Source organism: Phyllostomus discolor, chromosome 12, assembly GCF_004126475.2.
Source record: "Phyllostomus discolor isolate MPI-MPIP mPhyDis1 chromosome 12, mPhyDis1.pri.v3, whole genome shotgun sequence".
Lineage (NCBI taxonomy): Eukaryota > Metazoa > Chordata > Mammalia > Chiroptera > Phyllostomidae > Phyllostomus > Phyllostomus discolor.
This window is the reverse complement of record NC_040914.2, coordinates 30,102,191-30,126,064: the sequence shown is the minus strand read 5'-3', so window position 1 is coordinate 30,126,064 and position 23,874 is coordinate 30,102,191. Positions and strand designations below refer to the sequence as shown.

General features: G+C 42.9%; 3 protein-coding genes and 1 pseudogene across 5 annotated transcripts in view; 3 read left to right on the top strand and 1 right to left on the bottom strand.

Annotated features, from left to right (window-relative positions):
• LOC114511072 (zinc finger protein 530-like) overlaps window positions 1-23,874 on the top strand; it is a 568,693-nt gene that overhangs the window by 98,445 nt on the left and 446,374 nt on the right. The gene's annotated exons all lie outside the window — the stretch shown is intronic.
• Window positions 1-23,874, top strand: part of LOC114511040 (zinc finger protein 883-like) — a 174,926-nt gene that overhangs the window by 988 nt on the left and 150,064 nt on the right. The window contains exon 2 of the mRNA XM_036013415.1: window positions 7,827-7,953. Within this exon, the coding sequence (XP_035869308.1) occupies window positions 7,920-7,953 (34 nt within the window). The 5' untranslated portion in view covers window positions 7,827-7,919. The remainder of the gene's footprint in view (window positions 1-7,826; window positions 7,954-23,874) is intronic.
• On the top strand, window positions 129-14,936 carry LOC118497795 (zinc finger protein 239-like). Its single transcript, XM_036013486.1, has 2 exons — window positions 129-139; window positions 12,716-14,936. The coding sequence occupies exon 2, from the start codon at window positions 12,941-12,943 to the stop codon at window positions 13,670-13,672; it is 732 nt and encodes a 243-aa protein (XP_035869379.1). The 5' UTR covers window positions 129-139; window positions 12,716-12,940; the 3' UTR covers window positions 13,673-14,936.
• Window positions 18,853-19,409, bottom strand: LOC114510816 (annotated as a pseudogene).

Below are 23,874 nucleotides of genomic sequence, written 5' to 3'. Positions count from 1 at the left end.
GATTCTGATCTTGCAAGTAGAAGACGGTTCTGACTTGTTTTTTGAGCTGGTCTAATCTGTATGACGTCAGTTTCATAAGCAGGCTAAATAGGCATGAGCCAAATAGGAGTAGAAGAAGTATCATGAATAGGGAACCTAAGTAGGGCAATAATCAGGTCATATTGGGGAGCCATGAGGTGGGGTCCCAAGAGCGGGTGAAGGTCCCGATCTTAGAGGCAGACTCAAGAATACTTTGAGTGTTCTGCTGGACTTGCTCTGATTTGTTTATGTAAAAACCACACTCTTTTTAAAGGTACAGGCATGTTTGGAGCATGCTTGTCACATGTTTTGTTACACGAGTGATGGTTTGGAGAAGGGAGATGGCATATACGGAGGCCAGGATTCTACATGGAGGGCCTTGTGGAAATGAGAGAGGAATTCTTCTCTTTGGTTTAGGGAAAGTATTAATTGCCCCCCACTGGTGAGCCACTCATCTACCCAGACTGCCCCTTGTTGTACAAGTTTAATTTCTTTGTGAGTGTGCCTTGGTGTTACAGTAGGGAGAGCTAGGAGGTGGTATTTAGAGGCTGGAAGGGAGGCTGCTTATTTAGCGTGTTTGTCTACCCGCTCATTCCCGAGTGAGATGGCAGACGTGTCACCCTGGCTTCCTTTGCGATGAATGACTGCTATTTCAGAAGTTTGATGTGCCGCTAAGGGGAGTTTAGAAGTGAGGTCTGCATTGGTAATGGGGGATTCTTTGGATGTGAGAAAACCGCTCTCTGCCCATATGGAGGCATGTGAGTGTAAAATAGGGTAGGCATATCTGGAGTCAGTGTATATGTTGATTTTTCTGTCCTTTGCTAGTCTGAGGGCTCCGATTAAAGCTATGAACTCAGCTTGTTGTAAGGATGTCCCTGGTAGAAGGAGGCTACTAGTCTCAATGACTTGGGTGGAGGATACAATAGCGTATCCAGCCCTGTGCTGACCCGTGTTCATGAATGAGCTCCCATCTATGAACTGGGTATCTTTTGGGGAAGAGAAAGGCAATTCAGAAATATGTGAAAAGTCAAAATGATGGTGAACAGGAACTCAATGCAGGAATGTTCCTCTCCTATGGCTTCTGGAAGGTGGACGAGTGTAGCAGGATTTATGGTGGTGCCTCTAGCTCCTTTTACTTGGTATGCCTGGAGTAAAGTTAGGAAGAATTGCTGTAGCCACGAGGGACGCAGAAATTTTTCTGCCTGTTTGGTAATGAAGCTGCTATTATGTGGGGGGAGTGGGCAGTTATAGGTTGAGAATAGGTAAGTTCTTGGGCCCCTGTCATAGGTATCGCTGTGGCACCTGGGGCCCTCAGGCATGTAGGCCAGCCTTGAACTGTATAGTCTAGCTGCCAAGATAAGTAGGCAATTACTTTAAGGTCAGGGTTTTTGTCCCAAACAACCCTCACGATATTCCTGGCCTTCTGTCCACATAAAGAATAAGGCTTTTCTAGGTTATAGAGGGCTACAGCCAGAGCTTCTGTTAGGGTGTTCTTTAGCTCCTCAACCCGGCCAGCCAACTGACCTCTTTGGTGGCAGGGACTCATTTAGTGGGCCCTTGGCAGCATCATACAGTGATGTAGCTATGAGGCCAAAGTGGAGGATCCAGATTCTAAAATATCCAGTCAAGCCAAAGAAGGAAAGGAGGTCTTGTTTAGTTGTAGGAATTGGCATGGAGGTAATGAGAGTCTTCCAGTCAGGGGTGCTCTCTCTGTGTCCAGAAGATACAGTAAATCCTAGGCATGTTACTAATGATTTGGATAGTTGGGCCTTATTGGGGGGAACTCGGTAACCTACTTGTCCTAAGTGATTAAGAAGTTGGGCCATGTGAGTCTGTGAGTCTTATAGGGTCAAGCTGCAGGGCAGATCATCAATATGTTGTAGGAGGGTTTATGGGGAGAGATCAGTGGCTTTAAGATCCCTAGCCAGGGCTTACCCTTAAAGGTGGGGACTGTTTCAAACTCCCTGGGATAACACTGTCTAAATAAGTTGTTGGGAAATGTGGGTGTCAGGGTCAGTTCAAGTGAATGCGAAGCAATTTTGAGAGTCAGGGTATAAAGGAATGGGGGAAAAATGTGTCTTTGAGGTTGAGGACAGAGTAATAGGTGGTGTTTGTAGGACTAAGAGAAAGAAAAGTATGGGTTAGGGACTCCTGCGTGCAGGGGAATAACAGCCTGGTTGATGATTCATAAGTCCTGGACTACATGAGAAGCGCCATTAGGCATTTGGACTGGGAGAATGGGGGTGTCGCATGGGGAGTTTGTAGGTTGCAGTCATCCTACATGAAGGAGGTGGCTTGTGATGGGTTTTATTCCTTGTAGGACCTCACTTGCTAGGGGTTACTGAGGCCATGCTGGAAAGTGGGAAGGATCCTGGAGGGAGCTCCAAACCAGGGCTTGGTGTTTAGTTATAATGGGCATATCAGTGTTCCAAACTATAGGGTGTAATTCTGTGGCTGGGAGGAGTAGTGACGTGTGAGGCCTGGAACTAGCTAGAGAGAGCAAAAAGAACCCCCGAGGACTGGGAGGAAAAGGAATTTGGCTAGGATTTTCTTCCTAGAATTGGTGTCAGGCAGCGAGGGAGTATTAAGAAGGAGTATGTGAAAGAGTATCCAAGAACATGTCCAAGGCGAAGTAGCTAGGGGATGAGAAATTATACTGCTGACCCCAAGAACAGAAACTGAGGAAAGAACAGGTCTTCCAGAATATTCAGGAAGAGCAGAGTCAGTGGCCCTGTGTCTATGAGAAAGGATATTGGCTTCCCTGCTTTGCCACAGAGATGGTTGTGGGGCCTATGGCGGCTCTCAGGTACCTTCAGTCTGCTGCCGCTAACCTCACAAGGTCTGCGAGTTCAAAACCAGAGGTCCGGTCCAAGTGGGTAACCTATATCCCCTTGCCTTGAGAGGCCTGGGGAGAGTCAGACTTCCAATGACCCTCTGGTTTACAGAGAGGACAAGGCCCTGGCAGAGGCTGTGGCTATGGGTGGCACCTTGCCCAGTGCCCTGGCTTGCCACATTTAAAGCAACCCCCCCGGGGAAGGTTTTCCTTTCTCTTGGCCTTTTCTGTTGGGCGGCCATTGGGTGTCTTTCAGGGTCTAGGCTAGGAGCTGGTAAGCCTGAAGCCTGATGACCGGACTTGGCCTTTGCCTCCTCTCTTCCCTTCTCTTTCTGGGCTTGTTCCTCGTCTCTTTGGTTAAAGACCTTAAAGGCCAGGTTCATTAGTTCAGTCTGTCCAGTTTGGGGGCCAGTATCAAGCTTCTGAAGCTTTCTCCTTATGTCTAGGGCTGACTATGAGGAAAAATGCGTGTGGAGAAGTAGGCTGCCTCCTGGGGAGACTGGGTTTAAGTTAGTGAACCATTGGAGGGTGTCCCAGAGACAGAACAGGAAGGCTGAGGGGTTTTTATCCAATCCTTGTGTAATTTCCTTAAGTTTGTCATAATTGACTCCCTTATTTGCGGAGAACTTAAGGCCAGCAATTAGGCAAGTGATCATATGACTACGAGTCCACCTGCCTGATCTCCCATCCTGATGATCCCCATCAGGTTCTTCAAGCGGGATGGCAGTAGCACCTGCTGAGACCTGCGTGGGGAGGAGGTCCCTGAGGGGGGCGATGAGAGGTTAAGAAAGACACAGACACAGAAAGTTTAAGGAAAAGTGGGGACCAGGTGGGACATCGTCCTCTGATAGACAACAACCCTGAACACGGTATCCACGTTTATTTTATAAGAGTTAGTTAAATAAAGCTCAAGGACGTTTCACAGGCTCAGGGAAAAACTGCAGGCATAATTGCTCCATTCCCGGGCTATCTAAAGGATAACTAGTTCTTCTGCAAAAGTTACAGCTGCATTCAGCTAAAGCTTGTTAACTATTTAACCATCTCCTTAGCCCCTGTGGGTTCCGGCTGTATGACGCCAGCCTTCACCACCCTCCACAAGCACCCACTGGACTATTAGGGTTTTATCTGTTTAAAGCCTCTGCATGGGCCTGAGCCACTAACCGAACTTGTTCCTTCTCCTCCGGGGACAGGCAGGTGGAAAGAATGATGAAGAGATCCCTCCAAGTAAGGTCATAAGAGCCAGTAAGGTATTCATTCAAATTCCTTAACAAAGCACGTTGGTTCAGAGGAGCAGGATCCTAATTCCTGTTCGACCTGAGAGAGATGGGAGAGGGAGAGAGGGACATGGACTCAAATTGGACCCTGGGGCCTAGCGACTTTCCTAAGGGGGCACATGGAGTGCATACCCCACAGTGGGAGGGTCACCCCGGGACCGTGTTTGGTGGGGTGAAGGGAGGGGATAACTGGGACCTGGGTGAGTGGATGAATGGGGGGAAGGTGGCAGAGGGTCGGGTTTAAGGGCCTGGGGGAGCCATAGGGAGGGGGTGAAACAGGAGCAGAGGGAAGAGTGATTGGCAGGTTAGAAAGGAGGGTCAGTAGAGTCAGAGTGTGAGGACTCGGGTAGAGGGGATTGGAGAAGCAGGACTTGGTGAGTGGAAGAGGGTTGACAAAGGGTGGGGCACCTGCACAGATTGAAAAACACCTGAACGTAGGGCAGTTCACTCCACTTGCCCATGCGATGACAGGAGTTGTCAAGATCAGTAAGAATTTGAGGCTCAAAGGACTCATTTTCAGACCAAATGGACCCTTCATCTAATTTATATTGAGGCCAGGCATTATTACAATAGAAAATGAGCCTCTTCAGTCAGATTTTGGGTGTTAGGTTTAATTTCTTAAAGTTACAAAGTAGACACCCTAGGGGAGTGTCTCATGGAGGGCACGATTGAGAGGCCCCCATGCTGGAGATAAAGGTAAGGAAGATAAGTGTTCCTTGCACCAAGGACCACTGAGGGGGTGTCCCCTCCTCAGGGTCTCCTGGTCCGTGAGGCCAAGTGGAGGAGACTGAGAAAAGGGCATCCCTTTGACTCATTTTCCTAGCAGGTCCCAGGCCCACACTGAGCTCTTGCACCCATAGGCAGCTCCCTGCTCTGCTCCAAGATTTTCTGGAATGTCGTCCCAGGGGACAGTGCAGAAAAGGGTGAGCCAGAGAGGAACAGAAGCTTATTCCCTTGCCATGAGAGAGTCCCGATGTTGAGGTGATGGCTGGACAAGTGGGTCTGCCGAGTTATTGACCTGGCTCCCAGGTCTCCAGACCTCACCAAGACAGGGCTAGGGGGTTACCCAGGGACGAGATTCTGCTCCTCACTTCTCCCCTAGTCCCAAGCCTCAGGAGGCTGGAGGTGATGTCCCGGTTTCAGCACCAAAATGTTAGGCAACCCAGGTGGCTAAGAAAGGACCTGGAGCCAACAAAGTCCAATTAAGGGCTTTTATTCAAGGTGGGAGAGACAGGTCTGGCAGGCTGGGTCTGAACTGAGTGCAGCCATAAGGGGAAGGGTAGAAGCATTTTTAAAGTTGTAGCAGACCTCCCCAGGGGAGGGTGAGTCACACAGCTGATCTGCTCCAGGTGTCCTGGGTATCTGGTCAGGGAGGGCTGGTTCTGTAGAAAGCTGGAGGGAGAGGGGAGGGGCAGTGAGGATTCAACCCGTTTCCAGCAGGATGCCAGAGGCTATGCTTCAGCTGCTTCTGATATGGGAAACCTCGTGGGCAGGTATTTAGCTGGTGACTCACACCTTCTTTGTTCCAGCATAAGTGATGGCTTAGGTCCCTGTCCTAGTACATTCTAACAGAAAGCGGCCACACTGAGGAGAAGGTCACCAGGCTCCACGGCTGGGCTGAGGTACAGCTGAGACCTGCTTACCAGGAGCTGAAGGGTGGTTGATTGTGTCTTCCCACAGGTGCTGAAGTTGCAAATCATTATTTGACTGAACAAAGAAGGACAGGGTGTCCCTGTCCCTACTTGGTGATGGCATTACCTTATAGTGTCTAAAGACTCTTCCCTTAGTAATTTTTCAGCTCTCAAATGAGCAGACCCTGGGGATACCCCAATCCTGAGTGCAGGTCCCAGGAAATATCAAGGTGTTCCCATTTCTGGTGTCAGTGTAAAAAATATTCAAACTGTGGAGACATTTTTAAATGTTTATTTGAGCCAAACTGAGGATGATTTCCAGGAAACAAAAATCTCAACTGAGTGTGAAAATACTTCAGAAAATCACAGTTTTACCACCTGTTTATACATCAGAATACAAAAGGCAGATATTTGGTTGGGAACTGGATATCCATTAGTGACGGGTTAGGGAGATGAGAGAAAACAAAGCAGGAAAATCCCTGATAGTAAATAAAAGATGAAAATGAGTGAACATAATTCTTTTACAATACTGGATATAAAATAATTAATATTTAATTACTTAACACAATAATAACACTGAGGGCTTTTTTGGGGGGGGGTTTTGGGGTTTTTTTTTTTTTTTTGGTCTCTGCTGTCATGCAGAGTTTGTGCCCTGAGGGGTAAGAAAAAAAGTAATTATCCTGACATTTCAAAGGTATGTTAACACGGTGCAAACATACAAAGATCATCTCAGTTAAGGTGATAATTGACCTTCCTCAGGGAAGACACAGACCTAGGACATGATTTGGTTTTTTGTTTGTTTGCTTGTTTGGTCTGTGCAGGCAGCCAGAGTAAGCACTGAAGGCAGGTTACTGGGAAGGGGCATCTGCGCCTGCAAATGCTTGGATGTGCCACAGAGCTGGGAATGCATCCCTCAGGTCTCTTTCCTTATGTTAAAAACAAGGCACAAGGGATTAAAAAAAAATCAGACTTGAAAGTGGACAAATGATAATTTGGATATTTATTAGGGAGAAAATAGGGTATTTGCAAAAGAGACAGGAGTTGGTCTCTCCTGGGTTAAACGGTCTCCCTCTGGCTGCCTAGTGGAGAACAGAGTATGGGGGTTCATGGAGGAGGCAGGGAGCCTTGGACCAGGTGAGTTCTATGACCCAGAGGAGAGCTGATGGACTTGAGTTGGGCCTCAGAGATAGCAAAGGTTGGAATTTTGGTCCATCTTTCATTTTTTAAATTTTATTTTTTCCCATTACCGTTTATCTCCCTCATCCTCCACCCCCATCCACACACCACCTTTTACATTTTTTAAAAAGGGCAAGTACAGTTTCAGATTTTGCATTTGCAGGAAGAAAGGAAAGGGGTTCAAAACCACCTCAGTGATTTTTGGTCCTAGCAGCTGAAGCAGTGGAGGCTCCATCCACTGGGTTAGGGAAGATGGTGGTAGCTTAATATTCTCTGGGAATATCAGAAGGTTCTTTTGGTTCACATTTTTATCAGTTACAAAGAGCAGTGAGTGGAACCATCTTGTGAGCAGGTAACACAGGCAGCTGGAAATCTGTGGGAGGTTCGAGGATGGAGTCATACAAAAGTGGTGGATCTTTTGTGCAGGAGGGTGAAGGGGGCAGAGCTGAAGGAGTGAACCTGGGTTGGAAGCTGTGAAGCGGGGAGAGATCACACAGTGTGTGCACAGCTAGAGGAAGTGTGAGGTAATGGCCCTGGGTTCTTGATGTTTGGATTTAAGGGTGAGACCTAAGCCCATACATGGCTGTGATTTGGAGGCATGATCTGGGAGACTCAGTGGAATTGTTTAGCAGGAAGAAAGGAGCCCTGCAGGCAGGGCCCTGAGTTTAGATGGCATTCATCTGCCCCACTTTCTCATCCTGCCTGCCTTTGCTGAGGACACGTGAGAGATGAATGAGACTATGATGAGACAGCAGGCAGCTCTGGCACCAAGTGCTGGAGTCTTCTCAGTACGGGGTTACGGGTGGGGCCCATGCAAGGGTTTGGACATGGGGATGACTAGAATATGGGGTCTCAGACAGACCGTTCCAGATTCATTTGTGTTCATTCTGACAGGCTGTTGTGACCTTTGAGGATGTTGCCGTGCACTTCTCCAGGACAGAATGGCTTCTTCTGGATGAAGCTCAGAGATGCCTGTACCTCAGTGTGATGCTGGAGAACTATGCTCTTATATCATCACTGGGTAAGACACTCACTCTCCCTACACACTCTTCTTTTTCTTGCCTGTACCAGTCTTTCCTCAGGGTTGCAGTTTGCTTCTTCTATCCTAAGCTCTAAGGGTCCTGACCACCCTTGTATTCAGGGAGAGATGGACAGGAGCAGCTGGTCTTGGGCTTACCACTGAACATATCTGTAGGTTTTTGTGGTTTTTTTTCTCATTGCCCCAAATTTTAATAAACTAAGTCACAGTGTTAATGGGAGAGACCTGGTTCTTCTTGCTGACACATGTAAAGAATTACAAATAAGCAAATCTATTTGCCTTCAATCAGTTTATTAGTGACCTGTTCCCATGGAAGAGAACAGGGTAGAGTAGGGGGTGAAAGGCAAAATTTTAGGGCAAAGCAGGGTGGCTCAAGACCAGGGTGGCAAGGCCCAGTGGCCTGGGAGCCAAGATCACCTAGAGTGCCCTGAGCCAGAGAGAGAGACAGAGAGAGAGAGAGAGAGAGGAGAGAGAGAGTCCTTTGTTCTGAGGATTTACCTAGTTGGTGAGACAGGAGAAAAAAAGTTACATATTGATTAACGGGTGAAAGTGGTGCCAGCTTTCCTGGGGGGATGTGACTACCCAAACTTAGGTATGTGTGGGGGTCTGTTAGCTCGAATCCTTATCCTGCTCCAGACTCCGTTTGTTCATCTTGTTGTAAAACAAATACGTGACAGGAGGCAGTTAATTAAAATTGGAGCACTTTCCAAAGTTATTATGGGCTCTTTCTGTAAGCACCAGGGACTCCCTCATAAAACAGGTAGTGACCAGAGGTAGGCAATCAACCAAAGTTGTTTTATGGGCTTCCTCTTTGGGCACTGGGGACCCTCTCCCACATTCCAGGCCTTGGGATGAAAGCACAGCTTCAAGGCTTTCTTTCCCAGATAATGGAAACGCTACATAAAATTTCAAGGACTTCCCTTCTTTTTTGCTAATATAGTGTCTCTTGTGATTGGAACACCTGGCAATACTATCAGACCAGGCTCAGGACTGCTGAGTTAACTGTGAGACCTGTCTCCTTCCTCCCCTCTGCCTGGGTTTACTATTTAATTTACCTCATTGGTAAAAGGTGTTTCTTGGCAACCAGGGTGCTAGCTGCTGGCCAGTAACAGTACTGCAGTCTCAGAATTCTTCCTATGCTTTCTCCTCTCTCAACTCTGTATCCTTGATTGGAAAATTTCTTGAAGAACCTACTGCTGCCACCTTGTCATGTTTTCTGCCTCTAGTGGAGTTCCTTTATTGCCTTCCTATTTCGCTGTCTTGTGTGTGTATGTGTGATTTTATTCCCTTCTCTTTTGTGTACCCATTACACAGTATTATGCTTGTGGTTTGTTTTGATTAGACTTACATAAAACTCATACTCTTAACAGTTCATTGTAACCAAAAACAGCTTTACTGCATGCAAACACTTTACATTTTGACTCTCCGCCACACCATTCCTTTATATGTATTGATGTCACGCTTCACATCATTCTATATTGTGTATCTGTGCACAAATATTGTCACCATTGTTATTCCTAATACACTTTACTTTTATCCTATAAGTAGAGTGAAATAAAGTACAGTCCACCAATGAACTCTCTTAGTATTGTGAACCTGATGACATCCCAACCTTACCAGAGAGTTTTACACTTTCCCAGTTTCCGGTTTCTATGTAGTTTGTCTTTATTTCAGCTGCAAGATCTTTTTTTTTTTTTTTTTTCATCTAAAAGTCATGATGAGTGGACACTACATTCTTCACGTTTTCTGTTCTGGGAAAGTTATTTTTCCTGTTATTTCTGAGGAGGAGGTTTTTGGGATAAAGTATTGTGCTTTGCAGATGTTTCCTTTCAGTGATTTGATGCTATCATTTGAGTATCTCCAAGGCTGCAAGGTTTCTTCAGAGAAGTTTATTGCTTCCCTTATGGGAGTGGTGTCCTTTCATGAGGAGTTTCTACTGTCTTTGGTCTTTCAAACATTTTTTTGCTTTTGATTTTTGACACTCTTATAATATGGTCATGCTGAAATCCTATTTGCATTGAATGTGTGCAGGGATCTGGAAAGATCTAGAATGGCTACTTATATTTTTTTCATATTTTGAAATCAATCTTTTTTAAAAATTTTATTTATTTATTAGAGAGGGAAGGGAGGGAGAAAGAGAGAGAGAGAAACATCAATGTGCGGTTGCTGGGGGCCATGACCTGCAACCCAGGAATGTGCCCTGACTGGGAATCGAACCTGCAATGCTTTGGTTCGTAGCCCACACTCAATCCACTGAGTGAAATCAATCTTTAGCTCATATTTTTAAAAAATATTTTATTTATTCATTGTTAGAGAATGGGGAAAGGGAAGGAGAAAGAGAGGAAGAGAAATTTCAATGTGTGGTTGCCTCTAGCATGCTGCATACTGGGGGCCTGGCCTGCACCCCAGGCATGTGCCCTGACTGGGAATGGAACCAGTAACCCTTTGGTTTGCAGGCCTGTGTTCAGTCCACTGAGCTACGCCAGCCAGGGCCCATTTTTCTCTCATTTTCTCTTTTTCCTTCCTCTGGACCCCATGATGCAGATATAGGTTTTCTCTCTGGTGTTCCAAAATGCCCAAAGGGTGTCCTCACATTTATCTTTTTTTTTTACATGGAGGGTTTTAAATCACCTGCCTCTGAGGTAATGTATTTTTTTAGTCCTTGATCTTGTCTGCTTTTGAAACTCTTTTGCATTTTCCATTTTAATTATATTCTTCAACTTCAAATTTCTGCTTCACTCTTTTCTATGATTTCTGTCTCTCTAATCCTCATGTTTTGTTCCCATGTTTGCTTGTTCATTATGTTGAGTTCCACGTGTATTTTTGCTTGTACTTCACTGGTATTTTTTATAAATGATTATTTGAATTATTTTTTGGCAATTTATATACCTCCATATTTTGGCATAATTCACTTCAACATTGTGATGTTCCTTTTATGATTTTTTTTTTCATATATCCATTTGTCTGAGTGTTGATGTCTGATATTTGATGAGTTACTTTTTTGGACTTCATGAACCAATTCTGTTTAGAGAAGTAGTTTTATCTTCATATGTATACAAGGATGCTTACTGGGTGGTGTGTTGTGTTTGGGGCTGATGAGAAGCTTCACATCCCATTCTTGTTGCTGCCCCATGACCAAGGTCAGCGTTGTGAAGATTGAAGGGGTCCTCAGTGGCCAGGACTGTGGTTTTCCAAATATTTAGGGATTTCTTGAGTCTTTCATGGCACAAAACAGGCCACTAGAGTCAATGGTAGCACAGACACAGTTTCTCTGAGAAATTCTTACTCTTGTGAATCTTTCCCTGTTTGCTGAGCCAGACTTTCCTGCTATTTCCTGCTATTCTTTTGCATAGCCTGATGTATTATGCTCCTACTTGTAGCTCTTTGAAATAACAGGTCTCTTAAGCCTCTTCCCCTTTCCTGAAGAAATGCTGTTTAACAAGGATAATTGTCTAATTATTCTTGAAGGGGTTTGAATACTTGTATTTTTTATTCTGCCACCTTGCTATGGTCACTCATGTAGATCTTTAACTTTTGCTTTTTTGGTGCAGAGTTGTTCTATGACAGTATTGGTTATTCACCTCTTCTGCTTTCTCTTTGGAGTTTTATCATCTGCATTCCACATAACTGCTCACCGGCGAGGGACATGGAAGACTCCTTTGTGTATCACAAGAGGGACAGGCATCCAGCCATGACAGGATGGGCTCACAGGGGGTCTGGCAGTTGGGGAAAATTTGATTCCAAGGCTTGGTTAAAAGAGAATGAGGACCTCCGTGGACTGAGTGCCACCCTTGAACCAAGGGGTTGCCGGTTCTATTCCCAGTTAGGGCACCTACCGGTGTTGCAGCTGGGTCCCCAGTGGGGGGCATGGGAGAGGCAACCACACACTGGTGTTTCTCTTCCTCTCTTTCTCCTTCCCTTCCCCCCTCTCTAGAGATAAATAGGTAAAATCTTTTAAAAAAGAAACATAATGAGAAACATTGTTCTCTTAAATGTATTTGATCACCATTGTCAGTGGCCAAACTTTAATGCACTTGTCCTTTCTCAGTATTGGCACCTGACCAGAGTGTTACTTTAAATAATTTTCCTTCACACTCTTGATTTCCAGACATGGGTAATCTCTGTCTCTCTAACCTTTACAGAACAACGCATTCTCTGAGGAGTGATTTTGGTGCGCTCTCCCATTTTGATCAATGTATGTTGCACCTTGAAGTGTGCACGTATTTCTATACAAAACTAACACAACTTCTGTTCTGCTGTAGTTTCTTTTCAAGGTTTTGGGCACATTCATATCCTTTACACAGCCTCCCAACTGAAGCAGGAAGGGTTTTGCAGGTAGCCCCTAAGAGAGGAATAACTTGTAAAGCCAGATTCTCTTCCTTAAGTTACCCCATGTCCTAGTATCCTTCAGTTTATGAGTTGCCTGTTCTTACAGATCTGGGGGGCCTTTTTTGAGTCTCTCATTTCTCTTGGAAATTATCCCATAGCATCATGCCAGATGTTACCAATGCATATTGGTGATGAGAAAACCTTCTCCCTATAAGTTAGTATGTGCTTCACTAGTGTTTGTTTTTCCTCAGGTTGCTGCTGTGAAGCAGAGGATGTAGAGGCTCCCACTGAATGGAATGTTTCTGAAAGGGCCTCAAAAGATAAGAATCTGAAGTCAGAAGTGTCTTCCCAGAAGAGCCACCCATGTGAGAGTTGTGGGTGCATCTTGAGAGATACATTCCTCTTGTTTGGCCAGCAGGTCATAACACTGCTGAGGTGTGGGGCGTGTGCGAAACCATTTTATTTCAGTGCACAGAGTCACCAGCAGGGCACAACACAGAATGGTTTCATAAGCAGTGTGGACAGGGTCTCACTTGAAAACAGCTGTAATTTCCATGTGTCCAGGGATGCTAGTACCTCTCTTCAGGTTGGAGAATGCTTCATCAGTTCCAGACATCATAAGCAACTGGCAACTTGCTCCATGCCCAGGGGAAACAAAATCTCCAAGTCTGGAATGACTTTTAACACTACAAAATATTACACCCCAAGAGAACGCAAGAAGACCATTGACTGTGATGACACACTTGCTAAGGACCAGAGATTCCTTACTGGAAGACAGTGCTTTTTGTGTTCTGAATGTGGGAAGTCTTTTACCAGAATTTCTTCCCTCCGTGTTCATCAGAGAGTTCACACTGGAGAAAGGCCTTATAAGTGTGGTGAATGTGGGAAATCTTTTATGCAAAACATAACCCTCCGTCATCATCAGATACTTCACACAACAGAAAAGCCTTTTAAGTGTGCTGAATGTAGCAAATGTTTTATCAATAGCTCTCGGCTTCGTGAACATCACAGAGTTCACACTGGAGAAAGGCCTTATAAGTGCGATACATGTGGGAAATCTTTTACCCGTAACTCCTCCCTTCATCATCATCACAGTGTTCACAGAGGAGAAAGGCCTTATAAGTGCAATGAATGCGGAAAATCCTTTATTCATAGCTCTGACCTTCGTCTACATCACAGAGTTCACACTGGAGAAAGGCCTTATGAGTGCAGGCAATGCGGAAAATCTTTTAGCTATAGTTCTGCCTTCCATTGTCATCAGCGAGTTCACACTGGAGAAAGGCCTTTTAAGTGTGATGAATGTGGGAAATCTTTTACCTTTAGCTTTTGCCTCCGTCGTCATCAGAAAGTTCATACTCAAGTAAACCCTTAAAGTGTGATGAATGCAGAAGATCTTTTATCAATAGTTCTGAACTTTGCCTGCATTGCAGAGTTCGCACTGGAGAAAGGCCTTATGAGTGCAGTGAACAGGGGAAATCTTCTACATGAAGCTCTGCCTTCCACTTTCATCAAAGTGTTCACACTGGATAAAGTACTCATGAGAGCAGTAAATGGGGAAATCCTTTTTGTGTACCACTCACCTCAATTCCCATCAAATCGTGCACATCTAGAAACATTTAAGAGTGTGGTGAATGTGGGAAATCTTTTCTCTGTTGTATGAACTATCATGTTATCAGAGACTACATACAGGAGCAAAGTTTTATGCCTGCAGAGAACGTGGGACGTGCTTTATCAGTAACCTTCCTTATCCTTGGAGACTTCACATGGAGAAAGGCCTCATGAGTGTGGTGAAAGTGGGAAACACTTTTTCTGTAGCATTCCCCTTGGTTGTCATCAGAGAGTTACCCTGGAGAATGGCCATATGCTTGCAGTGAATTTGGGAAATGTTTTTCTTGTATCAGTGATTTCCACTAGTAGGATAGAGTTTATGCTGCAGAAGTGCAATTTAAGTGATGTGAATATGAGACATGTTTGAACTGTAGCCATTCCCTTTATTGTCATTAGAAAATTCACAATGTCTAAGTTCTTATAACTTAAGGAAGTTTGGGAAATCTTTTATTATCTATCCATTGCCTTTGTTATCGTCTGAGAAGTCACACAGAAGAAATGTTTTTATATACAGGCAATATGAGAATTTTATTTTGTAGCACAATCCTGCATTATACTCCAAGTTTCACTCTGGTGAAAGGCCTTATGGGTACAGGGAATGTGGGAAAATGTGTTTTTATTGTTTTTCCTTTCTTATCAAAGAATTTACTCAGGAGATAGGTTTTATGATGACATGAAATGTGGGAAATCTTTCACCTCATTTCCTTAGGCGAGTTATGTATGGTTCACACTGGTTAAAGGCTTCAAGCATGAAATGAACATTGGACATCCTTAGCCATAAGTCTTTACCCCTCTGACGTTGTATAGTTCTCTTTGTAAAATGTTAGATTGTAGGAAATGTGTTTTTTTTTTTTTTCAGTGTAATGACACTGAAGAAAACTTTATGAAAATGTCTGAGTTTAATTTTATGTGTTCACAGTGTAGAGATGTCTCAGATGTTTAATATTTAAATTTTGAAGTAACAAACAAAATATGATCTAAACTAATCATGCCTTTATGCATTCATAGTTACAGTGTATGAGGGCTGCATTCCCTGACCTTACTAAAATCTCGACTGGTTTAATTTTTATAATTTTAGCTCTTTTCATATATATGTCACGTTCTTTTTGTTGTTCTTGTTGCATTTTCTACAGTAAGATTTACAAAGAGCATTTTCTGGAGTGTGTGTTATGGGGATTTGTTTTTAGTGTATTCTGTGCTCACATACTTTACCTATTTTTTTTATAGTTTTGGGCTACTGTCCTTTAAAGAATAGGAGAGTGAAACAAGAAAGATCTACGTTGTTGTGTCACCCACTTTCGCTCCTTGAATAACAAAGTTTTGTTTCATTGAATGATGAAAAATTGTTTTTAGCAGTAGAAATCATATCCAAATTATTTTGATTTTTTTCTTTGCTGTGCACAATGTAGTAGGAACATATCATACACTTTAAAGAATAATCTGCATTATTAATACAGTTCATAATTTTGTAAATTCAAACATTAAATAATGAATAATTTTTGCCTTTTAGTTTTTAGCTCTTTCTGTGGTCTTTCGTCTGAGGTTGCCGGGCTGCAGCAGGACTTGAAGGTGCACCAGGTGGTATGAGGATCAATGGGTATTTGTTGAGTCTGAAAGCTCTCCCAGAAGCCAAAGACAAGAAAACAGTAATTAGACTCCCCATATGTTGGCCACGCAGCCTAATTTTAAATCTTAGATTGTTGACGATAGATATTGTTACAGGAAAGTGAATCACCCTATAAACCTCTGTATTTTCATATGTAAATTAAGTTAAAAAGCAACCTTTCCTGGGTTCTATAGCACAGTGGATGGAATGTGGTCTGATAAACCAAAAGGTTGAGTTTTCAATTCCTAGTCAAGGCACATGCCTGTGTTTTGATCCAGTTCTCAAGTTAGGGGAGTGGAAGAGGCAAACAATTAATGCTTTTTACACTTGGATATTTCTCTCCCTCTCTTTCTTGCTTCCTTACACTCTGTAAAGCCCAGAGAATAAAATATTTTTAAGAAAGAGAAGCCTTTATACCTGAATGAAAATTTTCCAGAGCCTGTTTTTGACCATTATTTTTTCAATCCTAACAGCACCCTAGGAATTAGTAACTGTTATTATATTTCTGGAGCAAATAGGATGGTGAGGAGGAAGGGGTTTTTCCAAGGTTACAGGGCAGACAATTATCAGTTTGAAGTGGCTGGATTTGAACATGTGAGTCTGGCTTCAGGGCTGGGGACAATCTCTATCACAGCATATTAGGTGTCTCAGCACAAGGTAGGAAGACAGCAAAGGCCAGAGACATGAGCAACTAAACCAGCTGCTGTTTTCATTGTTTTAATTAAAGTGAATTTCCTACATTTTTCTGATGTCTTAGGGTGCTTAACATCTGCCTCATACTCTTCATGGGAACCCTACCTGTAGTTTTCAGTGCTCTCTCCAGGGGAAATGACTTTCAGCCTTAGCTGTGTTTTGTTGACCTCCTTTTTGAGCTTAGCACACACCTCACACTTATGAGACCCCAGTGATTCATGGCTGTTTTTTCCTGCACATTCACTTAACTTTGCATGGAAGGCTAGAATATTATGCACTGTGGTGAATATCATCCACTCTTTTTGCCACTTCAAGTATGTTTTTACTTATCGCTGACATCCTCCCTGCAGTATTGGGAACAGCTGGACATGATACCTGGTATGTATTCAGAAGTGGTGCTGGAGACCTACTGTATTGTTGTCTACTTAGTGGAGTGTTCGCTTCTTCTTCACACAGTAAAAGTTCCTCTTGATCCTGTATTCCGGGGGTGTCCAACTTGTGGCCCACAAGCTGCATGCAGCCAAGGATGGCTATGAATGCGTCCCAACACAAAATCATAGATTTACTTAAAACAAGAATTTTTTGTGATTACATGTCACAATATATTTAATGGGTGGCCCAAGATGACAATTCTTCTTTCAGTTTAGACCAGAGTAGCAGGTTGGACACCCCTGCTACTCTGTCAAGTGCTGGCTGGATGAGGAATTGAGGCTCTCCATGTTTTCCCTGCAGCCCTGACCATTTTCAGCCGTGACATTCCCTTTTCCAACCTCCCCCTGTCCGCACCAGAAATATTTCGTTATACGCAAGTCCTTCTGAACAAAGTGAGATTCTTCTCCTGATTGCTTGAGACAGGCCAATTGGCCAAATCAGGTTGGGTGCATGTCTGCACAGCCTTATTAGCATTGTTATAGCTGATTGCTTTTCTGAGAACAGGATGAGTGTGCAGCATTCTTGGTGATGTTTGCAATCTGATCTTATGATAAGTTCCTAACAACACAATCCATCTGAAGTCACCTGGTGGCATGCATGGACACTGTCTGAAAATTGACCTCTTTCTCCTTATTTCATCCTTGATTTCAGTAGAATGCCTTCGATTTGTGCTGAATCTCTAAAGCCCTTCTAAGTGCTACTGATTATCCATTTTCCACAAAGAGTAGCCCTCAGCAGCCCTTGTAAGTTACCTGGGACTCGAGAATTAATTTGCTGTCATTGCATTTTTATAGTAGTTTATCACTTGTCATAAGTAAAATTGACTTTCCCACTTACTGAAGATATACAGGTACACTTTTCAGGATGCAGTGTATATAAGAAAAACTGTGTAGGTCATGTTAAAGGGAATAATAACTGGGCACAGCTATGTTCCCCTAAGCAGAGCTCAGGTGTCAGGTCATTTGCAGGCACAGTTCAGTCTCTTCCTATAGAACTAAGATCATCCCTACCCCTTAGCTTGAAGTTACTCTATGGGCTTGTTTATATTGCTGCTTGTATTTTACAACCTTTTATTGATCTGTTTTTCAAGTGTGTCCTGGTGTGTCACCAAATCCTATAGAAAGTTTAATTTTTTTACATATATTTTATTAATTATTTCATTATAGGCATTCCAATTATTCCACTTTAGTGCACTGCATCCAGTACCCCTTCTATCCAGCAATGCCTGCCACCTTATTTCATGTCTGTGGGTCATGCATATAAGTTCTTTGTCTTCTCCATTTTCTATTCTATTCTTAACCTCCTCCTGTCTATTTTCTACCTACAATTGTGCTTTTTAATCCCTGCATCTTTCTGTCCATTTTCTGCCTTCCCGTCTGCTAACCCTCCAAATTATGCCCATACCTATGATTTTATTCCTGTTCCTGTTGGCTTAGTTTTTTGTGTTTTGCTTTGTTTTGTTTCAGATTCAGTTGTTGATAGTTCTGAATTTGCTGCCTTTTTACTGTTCATAGTTTTGATCTTCTTTTTCTTAAATAAGTCTCTTTAATACTTTACGTAATAAGGGCCTAGTGACGATGAACTCTTTTAGCTTTACACCATCTGGGAAGCACTTCATTGGTCTTTCTATTCTAAAGAATAGCATTGCTGGATAGAGTAATCTAGGTTGTAGGTCCTTACTTTTCATTACTTTGAATACATCTTGCCAGTCTCTTCTTGCATGTAATGTTTGTTTTAAGAAATTAGCTGATTTTTACCCTGGCTGGCGTAGCTCAGTGGATTGAATGCAGGCTGCGAACCAAAGTGTTGCAAGTTCGATTCCCAGTCAGGGTACATGCCTGGGTTGCAGGCCATGACCCCCAGCAACCACACATTGATGTCTCTCTCTCTCTATCTCCCTCCCTTCCCTCTCTAAAAATAAATAAATAAAATCTTTAAAAAATTCTTTAAAAAATTGTTAAAAAATAAATTAGCTGATTTTCTTATAGGTGCTCCTTTGTAGGTAACTCTGTGCTTTTCTACTGCTACTTTTAAATTTCTCTCTTTAACTTTTGACATTTTATTTATGATCTATCTTGGTGTGGTTTTTTGTGGGTCCAACTTGTTGGGGACACTATGTGCTTCCTGGACTTCTATATCTATTTGCTTCACCAAAGTAAAGAAGTTTTATTTCATTACTATTTTAAATAAATTTTCATTTGTAGAACTATTTATTAACAGACAAGGCCTACAGATTTATTTCTTCTTGGGCACACTCACAGTTTGACCATGGCAGCCTGTGGTCTTAGCATGCTGGTCTCGAACACAAAGATCCCAGAAGTGGTGCAACCCTCTGTGGGCCTGAATTTTCTCAGGAGCTCTAGGTCTTCACAAAGCTTATTGTCCAGACCATTGTCCAGGACCTAGCTGTATTTTCCATCCTTCACATCCTTCTGTGTGTTCAAGAACTAGTCAGGAATCCGTGCTGGAGTGGGATCTGCATAATGGTAATCACTCATTCCGCTTCGTCCTCTGTGAGCACTCCTGTCCTCTTGGTGAGGTTGATGTTTGCTTTCCTCAGCATCACACGAGCATATCTTTACCCCACACCCTTAACTGCACTGATGGCAAAGGCTTGTTTCCACTGCATATCGGTATTGGTGTTGAGGACTCAGAAAGAGTGCTGGAACTTCTCAGGAAACACTTGGGATATGGATGCAGTGCTGTGCAGCCCTCCTGTAGGACTACAGCTCAAATAAGTTTTCAAATTCTTATTCTTCCTGTTCTCCTTAGGTCACCCCTATTATTTGGATGTTGACACATTTGGTGATGTCTTAGAGATTTCTTATACTATCCTTGTTTTTTGAATTTTTGTTTCTTCATATTCTGGTATTTATTTCTTCCTTGTGTTCCAAATCTTTGATTTTAATTCAGGCTTGCTTCCCTGCCCTGTAGGTTCCCCGTTGACTTTTCTTTATTTCACTTAGTGTCACCATCATTTCTTCCTTTACGTTGTTGCTGTACTCAATGAGTTCTTTAGCATCCTGATTACCAACATATTGAACTCTGCATCTGACAGGTTTGCTATGTCTATTTCATATAGTTCTTTTTCTGGGGATATGTTTTGTTCTTTCATTTGGGCCATGTTTCTATGTCTCCTCAATTTGGGAACCTCCCTGTGTTTGTTTCTGTGTATTAGCTGGAACTGCTCTGAGTCCCTGTAAAAGGCACCTGTCAGGATGACCATGGCTTCTTTAAATCCTTACTTGTCATACTTGTTTACAGCTCAATTTCTTGACAGTTGAGGTTTTTATTTGTTTTTGAGATACAGTTGTAATTATCTTTGTGTTTGCCTGAGAAGTGAGACATGTCTATTTTTGCCTCCATCTTGACCAGATAGATATCTCATTAATTCTTTATTGCTTTCAATTGGTTGCATCTACCCATTGTTGAAAAGGGAAAGTTTAAGTTCTTTACCATTGTTGTGTAGCATTTTCTGACTTCAGATCTTATATCATTTGCTTAATACACTTAGGTATCTGTGGTTGGATGCATAGTAATTAAATTTGTCACCCTCTTGCTGAATTGACTCCTTTTTCATTCTGTGATCATCTTTTCCTCTTGTGATATTGTATGAGGTTTCTTTTGGTATAATACAATTTTAGCTAGTCCTGCTCTCTTTGTTTTTATTTGTATGAAATATTGTTCACATCTCTTTATTTTCAACCTATTTGTGTCCAGAAACCTTTTTTATAGATATTTTATGGAGAGGGCAAGGGTGGGAGAAACAGAAGGAGAGAAACATTGATGTGCAAGACAATTATTGATTGGTTGCCTCTTGCACACCCCCACCTGGTGATGTGGCCTGCAACAGAAGCATGTGCCAGGACTGAGTTTTGGTGCTCAACAAACTGATCCACACAAGTTATGGTGAGAACTAGTTTTATCTCACTGCGGATAGAAGAGTGCTTGTTAGGTAAAGTGTTTTGAGGTGAAAAGAAGTTTCAGTTACCAGTCTTCTTGCTGCCCCATGAACTGAAGTAAGAGTGCTGAAGATTGTAGGTTCCTCAGTGGGCAAGGCAGCTGATGTCCAAATATTTAGTGATCTGTTTGGAGTCTTTGACAGCTAATATCGCTGGGGATATACTGATGTTATTCTTAAGTGATGTTGTGGCCAAGGGTATTCCTCTTGATAACCATGCTGACAAACTCTACAGGTTCCTTTAAGTTGAAACTTGTGGGAAGTTGTAGATATTACTGAGAATCCTGAAGTTCTCAGAGACAATGATCCACGGTCATTCACAAAACAGGCTGCTAGAGTCCAGGGTAGCACATGTGCAATGGCTTGGTGTGGAAACTCTCATCTTTGTTTTTGAATCTAATCTTTGCTAAGCCAGTCCCTCCTGCAATTCTTTCTATGTAGTTCTTCTATACTGCACTATGGCTCTTTGGAAAAACTGGTCTCCTAAGCATTTCCCCCATTCCTCAAGGGATGGTTTTTATCATGGATAATTGTCTAATTATTTTGGAAGGGGTAGAAAATTTTATTTTTTTATTCTGCCAGCACTCTCTCGGGAGCCGACCAACAGCCAACACTTGACACAGTTAGGACAGATGAGACGCATCTGCACAGCAGAGGCGACTGTGGCCGGATCTCCTGTCTATCTCTTCCTGTATGCCTGTCCCTGCTAGCAATAGGTGGTGGGATTTTTAGATACCTGTATGTTATAACAAAAAATCTGCACAATGTCTCTGATTCTGCACAAAATAATTTGCTGACCACAGAACAGAAATCCCTAACAACCCTAATGCTGCCTAGTTTCCCCACCTGGGAAGTTAAGGACAAAATTAAACTATGGGCAGACCAGCTGCCAGGACGCTGGAGGAAGCTGTTGGCTAGGAATGGTCCTTAAGGAGTCACCACTTAAAAGCTCAAGATTTATTAGAGCCACTACCCCTCCCATACCCTTGACAGGAATGTTTACTAATGGGACCAGGTGGGTAAAGAAGCAAGGAGTTCTAATTGAATATAATAATCTCAATACATGGAAACAAATACAAAACATGGCCCCTGCCCAAGATGTATAAATCAAAAGAACTAGGCAGGAAACCAGTTACCTAACCTAGACAAATCTAACCTCAATGGACAATAGTTAGTTTCTATATAACCTATAAATCACCCCTTGCACCTTTTTAACTTAGACCAGTCCCTAGAACCTTAATAGACACCTAGTTACTAATTGGCACCTGAAAGTTTGTGGCCGTATAGCTTCATTGGCTATCTGATTGATAACCCTCTTGGTCAGAATAAACTTTGTTTAACATGGTTGATCTGTGGGACCTCCTGTACTTTTTGAAGTTATTTCTATGGTAACCGTTTGTTTTAATAATCACACTATGCACCTGCTACATTGAATGTTGTGTAACCTCCCCTATAAAGATAAAGATTGATTCTTCTCAGGGAGTCAGTCAGGCCTAGAGAACCTGGCTGTCCTCCAGCACCCCACCTGGTGTCTCACTCCATTTCCTTCGCCTGAGCCGTTCCTCCTTCAGGGTCCCTGAGACCCGCTGAGGCTGGACCCCAGCAGCACTCTACCCTCACTCACATAGATTGTTTTCTTTTTGTCTCTTTGTGCTGAGCTATTCTATGACAGTGCTGCTTTTTCACCCCTTCTGTTTTTTTCTTAGAGTGGAATCATCAAAATTTCATGTCATTGCTCAACTGGGAGGGAAGTGGAATAGTCCTTTGTGTATCACAAGAGGGACATGAGTCCAACCATGACAGGATGGGCTGACAGAAGGTGTGGCGTTTGTGAATGGCACTTGGGGAGCATTTGATGTCAAGGCTTTTTAAAACATAATGAGGAACATGTTCTCTTTAACTTTTCTTTTTTGTCACCATTGCCATTGACCACACCTTAATATCTTGGTCTCTTCCCACTGTAGGCACTTTGCCAATTTTTAGATTTAATAGGTGTCATATCTAGTCTGACATACAGCCAGGGCTGATCTCTGCCTCTCTAACCTCTACACCAGAACCATTTCTCTGAGGAATCTTTTTGGTGTGTTCTCCAACTTTGGTCAATGCCTGTTTCACCTTGAAATGTACTCATGTTTCTCTATGAAACTTGCACAGCATCTAATCTGCTGCGGTTGATTTTCATGATTTGGGGCACATTCACATGCCTCTACACAGGCTGACGTCACCAGCAGGAAGGCTTTTGCAGGCAGCCACCAGCAGAGGGACAGCTTCAGAACCATGCCTGTCTTCCTTGTGTCCCATCCTATGCTAATTTACTTTGTTTAATGAGGTGCTCATTATGTATAGTTGTTAGTGGGCTAGTAATGTACAACCTCCACTTTTTCAGAGTCTATCTCAGTTTCTTGAAAATTGTGACATAGAATCATGCCTTGATGTGACAGATGTACATCTGTAATAAGAAAACTCCCTGAACTGACTGGTGCAGCTCAGTGGGCTAAATGGAGGCCTGTAAACCAAAATGTCACAGGTTCACTTACCTGTCGGGGGACATGCCTGTGTTGTGGGCTGAGTTTCCAGCTGGGGGTGTTGGAGAGACATCCAACTGATGTTTCTCTTGCACATTGATGTTTCTGTCCTGACCTTTCCTTCTCTCTAAAAATAAATGAATAAAATAATTTAAAAAAAAAACCTCACCCTGAGTCACTATGCATTTCACAAGCATTTGTTTTCATTCAGGTTGCTGCTGTGGAGCAAGGATGTGTTGGGACCCACTGAACAGTGTGTTTCTGTAAGAGTCTCACAGGCTAAGACTCCCAACTCAGCTTTGGCTTCCCAGAAGGGCCAGGATGGATGTAGGCTTTTTGAGTTCAGCGATATTGGGAAATTTTTTACAATGAGCTCTGCTCTCTGTCATTATCAGAGAGTTCACCAAGAGATAAGCTTTGTGAGTGCAGTGAATGTTGGAAATCTCTTTTCTGTTACGGTCACCTCCTATGTCATCATAGAGTTAAACCAAGAGAATGCCCATACACCTGCCATGAGTATGGGAAGTCTTTTCCTGTGTCAATAATTTTCCATTATTATGAGAGAGTTCAAAATGCAGAAATGTCTTTTGAGTGCTGTGAATATGGGAAATCTCTTACCAGTAGCTATGATTTTCATTTTATGAGGCAATTCACAAGGATTAATTTCTTATAAGTTTAGAATATTTGGGAAATCATTTGTTCCATGCACCTCCACCTGGGCTGGGGTGACCTGTAACCTAGGTATGTGC

What these genes read in the sequence shown, in the direction of transcription:
- LOC118497795 (XM_036013486.1), top strand. Translation starts at nt 12,941, where the DNA reads ATGCCCAGGGGAAACAAAATCTCCAAGTCTGGAATGACTTTTAACACT.